The sequence below is a fragment of the Panthera uncia genome, unplaced genomic scaffold (assembly GCF_023721935.1).
Source record: "Panthera uncia isolate 11264 unplaced genomic scaffold, Puncia_PCG_1.0 HiC_scaffold_757, whole genome shotgun sequence".
Classification (NCBI taxonomy): domain Eukaryota; kingdom Metazoa; phylum Chordata; class Mammalia; order Carnivora; family Felidae; genus Panthera; species Panthera uncia.
The window spans coordinates 1-8,468 of record NW_026059932.1 but is presented as its reverse complement, the minus strand read 5'-3'; the positions used below and the strand labels follow the sequence as shown (position 1 = coordinate 8,468).

The window sequence follows — 8,468 nt, the reverse complement described above, 5'->3', positions numbered from 1 at the left end:
CCCCCCGCGCCGCCGCCGCCGCCGCCGCGGTACGGCCACTTGGCGCGCTCCAGGCCGTAGTCGCGGAAGGCCACTTCGCGCACGGGCTGGACGTGCGGCGCCAGGTTGGAAGAGTAGGGGAAAGTCATCTGGCAGGACGACGGTTGCGATAGGAACGACGGCTTGCTGGCGAAGTCCGACGGGGCCACATAGTAGGCGCAGCCCGGCAGGTACATGCTGGCTGCGCTCGGGCCGCACTCATCAAAGTCGTTCATGGCTCCGCGGCGTGCGCGCCGGCGAGCCCCGGGCCGCTCCCCGCGCCGCCAACCTGAGCCATCGATTGCACAAGAGGCTTGGGCCAGGATCAACTAAGCAAAAATCCCCACCGGGCGCTGACGTGCAATTCATCTTGATTGATTCTGGTGGTAATTATGTCACGTGACGCCATGGAGAGAAATGTCCTTATATCTATATCAGCTCTCGCCAACACGCCCCGGGACGGCTCCTGGCGCCGAGACACGCGCGCGCTGGGGGCGGATCGGTCTCCCACTCCAGCCGGCACTCTCCGGGCGCCCCCTGACCAGGCTGCGCCGCAGGCCGGTCACCTGTGCGCCGCCGGCGGCTGCCACTGCTGGGTGCATCTGCCACCGCCCGGCTGGGCCGCCCGCCCGCGCCCGCCCGCCCGCGCCGCTTTAAGTACGCGGACCGAAGCCGGCGGGGAGGAGGAGGGAGGGGGAGGAAGGGGGAGGAAGGGGGAAGGGAAAGAAGCGGAGAGCGGAGGGGGGAGCCCCAGCCCAGGGCACAGGGGACTAGGTGTGAGGTTGTGAGGTTCCCACCCCCCACACCTCTTCCTGCAGCCGCTCCCTCCCCCGCGACGCCGCCACCCTCTGCAGCTTGCCCGCCAGGAGCTTGTTGCTTCTTGCTCAAGGGGCGTAATTGCACCACTCTCGTGGCTCGAGGAGCCCTGATTTACATATTTCTCAGCCCTGCGCGTTTATCGCGGAATAACTTGGCTCTCTCCATTCCTGACCCCGGGAACGCGAGTGCCAGCCTCAGAAAAAAACCCACGCCAAAACCCTACCAGGAGCTCACCCAGGCCAGGGCCTCGGTGCCCACTCGGATCTTTAGCCCCCTCTCCTCCTCTCTGTGTTCCTGTCTCTCTTTTCTCCTTCCTTCGTCTCCCTTCAGTTTTCTCACATCTCTCTCTCCTGTCTTCTCTTCTCCCACTCCCTTCTCTTGTTTCCTCTTGCCTCCTTGGGGTGTCTGGCTGGCTCAGTCAGCAGAGCATCTGACTCTCGATCCTCTTGCCTTCTTCCTTCCTCTTACTTTCCTCGTTTCCTTTCCTTTCTCTGTCCCCTGATCCTCTCTCTTCCTTTCCCCTAGCTGTGTGTCACCACCTCTGTGCTCTCCCTGTCGCCTCTCTGCCTTTTCTCTCCCAATGCTAAAGCAAGGAGGAAGTTCAGCCAGCGGAGACGCCCCATGCCCCTCTAGAAGGTGGGGGGTCTGGTGAACAAAAGGATCTGGAGTCCTACTCTAAAGGTGCCTGGCCTCCCACTCCCTACCAACCGGAGACAAACCACTGGCGCCTCCACCCTCCTCACCCTCTCTGCTTTTTGACCTGGACTGGGACCAGCCCGCCTCACATCCAGCCCCTTCTTTGCTTCGGAGCCCCTCCAAGGCCTACGCGTCCACGCCGCCGAGTCTCTCCCAGGCTCCTGCGGTGCCCTGGGGCCGGCATGATCACTGAGGGGCTCCTCCAGGTGGTCCGGTGGCTCTGGGAGGGGGGAGTGCTCTCAGCAGCTCTTTCCTCCTTGCTTGAGCCTCCCTGTACCACTTGACCCCCAGGGCCCCCCATCCATTTGCCCCAAGGCCTCACTTTCCTCCGCTGCCGCTGTGTCCCTCTTTCCTAGCCCGTGGGGCCGGGCGAGGCCTGGACTCCGGCCTCTGGGAGAGCCAGCGCTCTCCAAAGGAAAGAATCAGTGTCTCAGAAAGAAGCTCCCCAAACCCAAATCCCAGAACCGAGGGCAAGAAGTTGCCCCTGTACCCAAGATTCCTCTGCCCAGGCAATCCCAGAACTGGGTTCTGGGCCTCAACCCTACGCTCAGGGCAGGCGACGCAGGCTGAGAAGCTGGTTCCCTCCCTGGCCCCGGCTGCCGCAGTGCCCGTGTGGTGAGCTCTGCCCACCATGCCGACAGACAGAGAAAAGGCGGGTGATCGGAGCTCATATCTATTTTCTGGCCGTTGTCCCCCCCCCCTTCCTCTTTCTCCTCCCTCCTTTTCTCCCTCCCACTCTTCTTCCTCCGCCCCCCTCCCACCTCTGCTTTCCTCCGAACGCTGCGCAAACAGGTCGGTGGCGACTGGAGGGCAAGGAGGCTCCCCCAGCCCCCCAAACTACCCATCGTTTTGTGCACCTTCCTCCCAGCTGGCACCCTCGCCCAGATTCCCGCTCGCCCCTTTCTCCTCAGTCCAGACCGCCAGCACACTTATCTGCTTCCTATCTCCATCACCCGCCCAAGCCTCTCCCTTTCGGGCTCGTTCGTGGTCGACGCCCCTGGATCTCTCTCCTAAAATGGCTCCCCGGACACTGCACACTGGCCCTGCGGCCGCTCAGGACCCAGGGCAGCGGCTGCGCCCCCCACCCCCACCCCCAGCAGCCGAGTCTTTATGGGTCTGTGAGTGCGGAAAATTCTCGCACCTTCTCTTCGTACGGGGTGGGGCGCAGGCAGCCTGCTGCCCCCAAAGCGGAGCCTGCTGACCGCCGAAGAGGGAAATGGGGAGGACGGAACCATTCAAGTTCAACGACATGGCGATGGCGGCTCCGGCTGGAGCCGCGCTTTGGCGGGGGAGGGTGCGCCATCTGCAGCGGCGCGCGGGTGCACAGGGGAAGGGGCAGCGGACCCCTCTCTGCGCGTTAGCGCGGACCCCCGCCCCCACACCCAACCTTGGGCTTTCATTTTCCGCCCGGCCCGCTACGGCCTTTTGCCCTAGCTCCCTCCTCGATCCTCACCCCGAAACCTAAGGAAAACCGCAGCCTCCCGACCCGCGCGTCCCGCGAGAACCTACCATGAAGACTCCGGCGTTGTGGCCTTGTCCTTGCCTGCGCGGCCCCACTCGAAGCACAGAGAGCGCATCCGACCCTCCCGGCACATCCAGCTGCTCCACGAGTGGTAGCTTTCCGCGCAGCGCCCAGACGCGATGCGGTAATTTTGAGCCACCCAAGATAAGACACTAACTTGACCTTAACTTTGTCAGGGCGCCCCTGGTATCTGGAGAACGTGAACAGACACTGTCTGGCAGCCCTCGTAAAAGCTGACTGGGGAAGGGATTCTGAGTCATTTCATTTATTGCCACTACAGTTCTGCAAGAAAGCTTTTCCTCCCTGCCAAACTTTAATTATTTATGCTCTTTTAGGAAACGAAAGAAGAGGAGAAACGCGGGGGGAAAACACCCAGAGCCAGTCCCTTCCCAACAGAACCTTTGGAATGGACTCCCTAAGTCAAATGACCGGAGAACAAAAATGTGGGGAGATCACCTTTGTCCAAGGACGATCGGACAGGCGCTCTGCCCCCCCCCCCCCGAAGGGGGGGTGGTGGTGAATGCAGCTGGGAGAGGCGGGGTGAAGAGGCACCCCCCCCCCCACCCCCGCAGACATGAATATTTACAACGGTTCTGAATTTCTCCTCCACCCGCCGGCCTCCCGGAAGCCTCCCCAGCCCGCCTCCCTCGGGAAGAGCCCCCAGGCCTTAAGAGTCCCCCGGTCGGCCCTCTGAGCTCGCAGCCGATTGAATGCCAGACGAAGCCATTTTTTCTCGTTTAAAACCCTTTTTCTTGATCAAGAGGCCTGCCTGGACTGCCGCATTTCGGAGGACGCATTTGTCTTTGTGCGAGGGAATGTTGAGCACTCAGATTTCAGCATCATTTCTCTCGGCGTTTGTTTCTTACGAATTTCGTCGTGGTTCCAAATCCCTGATAGGACTTCGGCTAGGAAAGGAGAGAGGACACCACTGCCTTTGTATTTGTGCGGGTCAGTAAAAGGGATAGATTTGAAAAAACACTGCTGAAGCCCCAACCAACAGTCAAGATTTTACACTTAGAATCCTTTCGATCTCTTTGGGGAGTGGTCTCCATGAATTTCACCTCCCACCCCACATCCCAGGCTAAAGAGAAAGAACATGGTGATTTAATGGTATACATGGGAAAGAAACTGTCTCTCTGTGTTACTGTAGGGTCTGCATCTAAGTCTGATTTTCTAGTCCTTTACCCAGCTTTCCGGACCTGAGGTCTGAGAGGTCTGAGTGTGGCCTCCGCCTTTGTTCCCTTGTTCTGGGAGAGAGATCCAGCTCCCGGTACCACCACCTCCCTGAGCCCCATCAGGTGGGAAAACATTTCTAAAGACAGGGCCTCAGGAGCCTCTGGCTTCCTACCCGCCCCCCGCCCCCCACCATTGTGTTTTTCTTAAAGGAGCTACTTTAAAAATATTTTTAACATACACATCCAACTGGCTTTAGGAAAGGGGACTTTGAACCCATGAACACTTGGTCTTAGAGATTTAGTGGTTCTTGCTAATTCTTCCACTTGCTAAAAGCTAACAATTCTCTAGTTTCCATCTCAGAGCTGGCTGGGAGTTGGGGTCTGCAAGAGGATGGCAGCTTTCCCAGCCTCAGCTGGAGGCTCCTAAGGCTATAAGGGTGCCGAGGCCACATTTCCCAAGGGACCATGTTGGGCTCCAGGCAAAGGTGCCAGCATGGAGAATTTCCACAGGGCATAGCCTGTTTGAAAGAAGCCTGACCAAAACATGGCAAGGAGAGATCTTTTGTATAGAGATCTGAGGAGCCTCCTATTTCGGCAGGCACCCCATCCCCATAACAGCAAGCTTCAAAATTGGGGAATTAAGGCAAAATACAGAAGCCCTGGTGTGCAACAAGCTGAGAGTTCCCTTAAGGTTGGAGACAAGCTCAGATCTGCCTACAGTCCCCTTTCCTCCCACTTGGATGTTTCATACACATTTTGTTCATGGGCTTTTATGCACCATTTTCTGACCGACTTGGAAGCCATTTTCTCATTTAATGAACAGTCAACACCCGCAGTGAAACCACAACCAGAAAAGAAAAACGAATTTGGTGGCCTAAAATCATTAGGAGGGAATCTGAATTGTTTAGAAAAATTGACATCAGTCCCTTGACAACTTGGCTGGGACTTGGATATTTATTTCCATTCAAAACATTTCTATGTATCTGATATGTACAAGCTATTGTGGGTTTTTTTTTTTGACAAAATCAAAACAACATAAAACATGCACAACAACTATTAGATAGCAGAGAAAATGCAATTAGTCAAAACATCAACTGAGGTCAGTTGGGCTGAGGCTTGGGGCTATGTGGGGTGCCCACTCCCCATCTAGGGCCTAGTCCCCCACTAAAAACAAGTCATCCGACTTTGGGAAGGAATCAACTCTTTGGCTGTCATACATCTCAGTTGAAGTTGGGGGGCGCTACTTCTCAGAAGGAGAGGGAAAAGAGGTAGGGGATGATAGAAGGAGCTGGAGGGGGGTGCTCAGTTTCAGTGAGGTTAAGACAGGACACCCCAGCACATGCAAAACACCTCTACCTGGCATTCAGGAACCCCAGCTGCAACAAAGCAAGCCCAGAAGGGCCCAGGGCCTTACAGGCTCCATGGAGGCAGGCCAGGCATGGGCTCAGGAAGGGCATAGCGCTGAGGCACAGAAAGGCCCCCAGTGGGGTTGTCTGGTAGTGAAGAGGGTGAGAGAGGGGAACTTCTCTCTACTTGGTCTAGAGCAGCGACCAGGAGCTGAGGATTTGAAGGGCCTCCTCCTTCACCCCCTGACTACTGGAGGGCCTCTCACCTCTGCCTAATTATCCTAATTCAAGAAAGACATGTCCGCACCCTTACCCACCTCGACAGGACAGCCATATTTACAGTTGGAACGTAGGACACCCTTATCCTTGCTCACTCCCTTCTCCTCCCCCTGGATATTTTCCCCACCTCTTAGTGCACTCCAGCCTCAAAGCAGACTAGCAGCTGTCCTCACCAGAGCTCAGTCCAGTTACAGAGTGCAGGGCTCTGGCCTAGGCGTGTATGAGGAGATAGGAGACGTAGGGGAGTTTTACCAGTACAGTCTAGAGATTTCAGTTTGTGGTGGAGCCTCAGCCTCCCTGCTCGAATCCATGGGAAGGAAGTATCCACCCCATTCTGCCCAGCTGGAAGGGTCAGCCCAGCCCAAAGTCGGAGGTGTCCATGAGTTTGTCCAGCCACCCCAGCCTTCTTCCCCTTGCCTTTCCTCCCCAAGTCTGAAGGTCTAGGGTAGCTTTTGTCCTCTGCAAGCAGCCAGGGCAGACAGGAGAGGGGCGGCACCCTTTCCTCACTCCAGAGCCACGATTCTGGCTTTGCCACAAGCGGCTTTGGGGGCAAAGAGACAGAATTGGGCCTGCAGCCCTTTCTACTCCTTCCCGGAGGCCTTCCTAAATTCAATTCCACTCTGCGCTCTAGTGAGGTGCCTGCTAAATTCAAAAAGAACTGGGGAGGAGAGGAAAGGGAGTCTAGGTGGAAGCAGAATTCCAAGTACAAGGGTGCTAGAGTGAGCCCCCGTGTAAATGCCCCGGACAAGAGCTAGGACAGGTGACCCCAGGCCCCCACTTGGGAAGCCTCAAGGCCAAGGTTGTGCTGCAACTTCTGCAGGCCCCTCCCAGAGATCGGAAAGCGTGGAGGCCCAACTGGCCAGGGCTCCTGGGCTGTAGACTGAGTGGGAGGGTACTTGGGACCAGCGGAGAAGGAGCGGAAGGAAAAGCCCCTAGTCCCAGTTCTTCCTCCACGCCAGGCCTCGGCTTAAAAGGGCAGGCCTGGCCAGCCGCGGCCACGCGGGGGGCTAGTATAGCGCCAGCGCCTGCTCGCGCAGGACCACGCGCTTCTTTTTCATACGCCGGTTCTGGAACCAGATTTTGACCTGCTGGTCGCTGAGGTTCAGCCTGTTGGACAATTCCTTGCGCTTCTGGCGGTTGATGAATTCGTTGAGGAGGAATTCGTTCTCCAGCTCCGCAATCTGCTGCTTGGTGTAGGGTTTCCGCTTCTTGCGGGTCCTCCCTGGGGCCGCCCCCCACGGCAGGCCTGCAACACAGCCCCAACCCAAGTCAGCCCTGCCGGCTGCTCCCAGTTGTCTGCCCGCCCCCAGCGGCTCCCTCCCTCTGCACACTCTCCCCTGCACCCCACCTCCCAGCCCAGCCCAGACTGGCCCAGGGAGCATGGCCACCGTTTACCGTCGGGCAGCGAAGGTCGCAGGCAAGAGGCGACGCCCGCCGCCTGCACTGTCATGTTCAAGTTGAGCGGGCCCTTGGTGTCGTCCTTGAAGCCGGCAGCGCAGGGGGTCCCCTCGAGCAGGGCTGCAGAGCCCGCTGCCGCACGGCCCACACCCGCGTAGTCGTACTTGGCCGCTTTGAGAGCAGCGGCCGCGGGGGCCAGGCTAGAGTCGGGGACGAAGGGCGGCCGCACACGGCCACGGTCCTCCGGCCCAGCGGCCACATCGGGCGTATAAAACTTGGCCTGCTCTTCGGGTCCATCCTTGGCGCCCAGGGGCTGTAGACCAAGCGGCCCAGAACCGGCCAGGTAGGGCTGCGAGAAGCTGCCGAAAGCGGTGGCACCGGCAGGCTGCGCTGGGGCGCAGGACGCGGGCGTGGTGGCCCAGGGCAGCGCCCCTCGCGGGTATGAGATGGGGGGGGAGCGCGGCCAACTGGCCGCCATTCGGCCGCAGGTTGGAGAAGTAGAAGGAGTCAGGCGACTGCAGATTCAGAAGCGAGCCCACATAGCCCGCTCTGTAGAGACTGCGCTCACACATCTCCAACAAAGGGCTTCGGCTGCGCTCGCAGCAGTATTTAGTTACAACCGGGAATAAGAGGACAGGCTCAGACGATTGGACGAAACTTTGCCTGCAGGTTCTTCAAAGCCGGTCATTTCAGCACCGCCTACATCCCCCGACCCGTTTTCCCCCCCTTCAGGGTATTATGATAACTCCCGCAATATTCGATGGAGAAGGAGGAGGCTGCTAGGCAGAAGAACCAAGGAACGTGGAACGAAGGTGAAACCACTGTGAGTTTCCGGGCTCAGCTTCAGGAGCGGGGGACATTGGGTGCCTTTGCCCCAATGTCCCTTGGGATCCTTCTTGGTCTTGATTGGCTTTGCACTCCCCCTTCCCACTGGCTACCTAGACCAGGCTTGCTTCCACGAGCTTTAAGTTGCAGCTAAGGCCTTTTCTAGCGTTGTGCACCTCTGGCTAGGCTTGTCTAGAGAGTCCACTGTCTGGTGGGGCCACGAGCTCTGTCCCTAGGCCTGAGCTATGTTACTCCTAGGCCGATTCCTTCCTGCCCCTGTCCCTCTGGAGAGGATTCTGCACTGGTCATGTTGCATCGAGGACCCACACACGGCCTGAACCCGGCATGCTCCAAAGGTTTGCTGACGGAGGAGAAATGCATCACAAACTC

At 58.3% G+C, this 8,468-nt stretch overlaps 2 protein-coding genes across 2 annotated transcripts in view; both read right to left on the bottom strand.

Annotated features, from left to right (window-relative positions):
* LOC125918410 (homeobox protein Hox-D11) overlaps positions 1 to 254 on the bottom strand; it is a 2,699-nt gene extending 2,445 nt beyond the window's left edge. The window contains exon 1 of the mRNA XM_049624406.1: positions 1 to 254. Coding sequence (XP_049480363.1) covers positions 1 to 254 — 254 coding nt within the window.
* A 4,996-nt stretch (positions 255 to 5,250) lies between these two features.
* On the bottom strand, positions 5,251 to 8,071 carry LOC125918411 (homeobox protein Hox-D12-like). The gene is given in 3 exon segments (XM_049624407.1): positions 5,251 to 7,101; positions 7,251 to 7,707; positions 7,709 to 8,071. Coding segments are annotated over 3 exon segments (813 nt in total). The 5' UTR covers positions 7,826 to 8,071; the 3' UTR covers positions 5,251 to 6,862.
* Between the last annotated feature and the right edge of the window lie 397 nt (positions 8,072 to 8,468).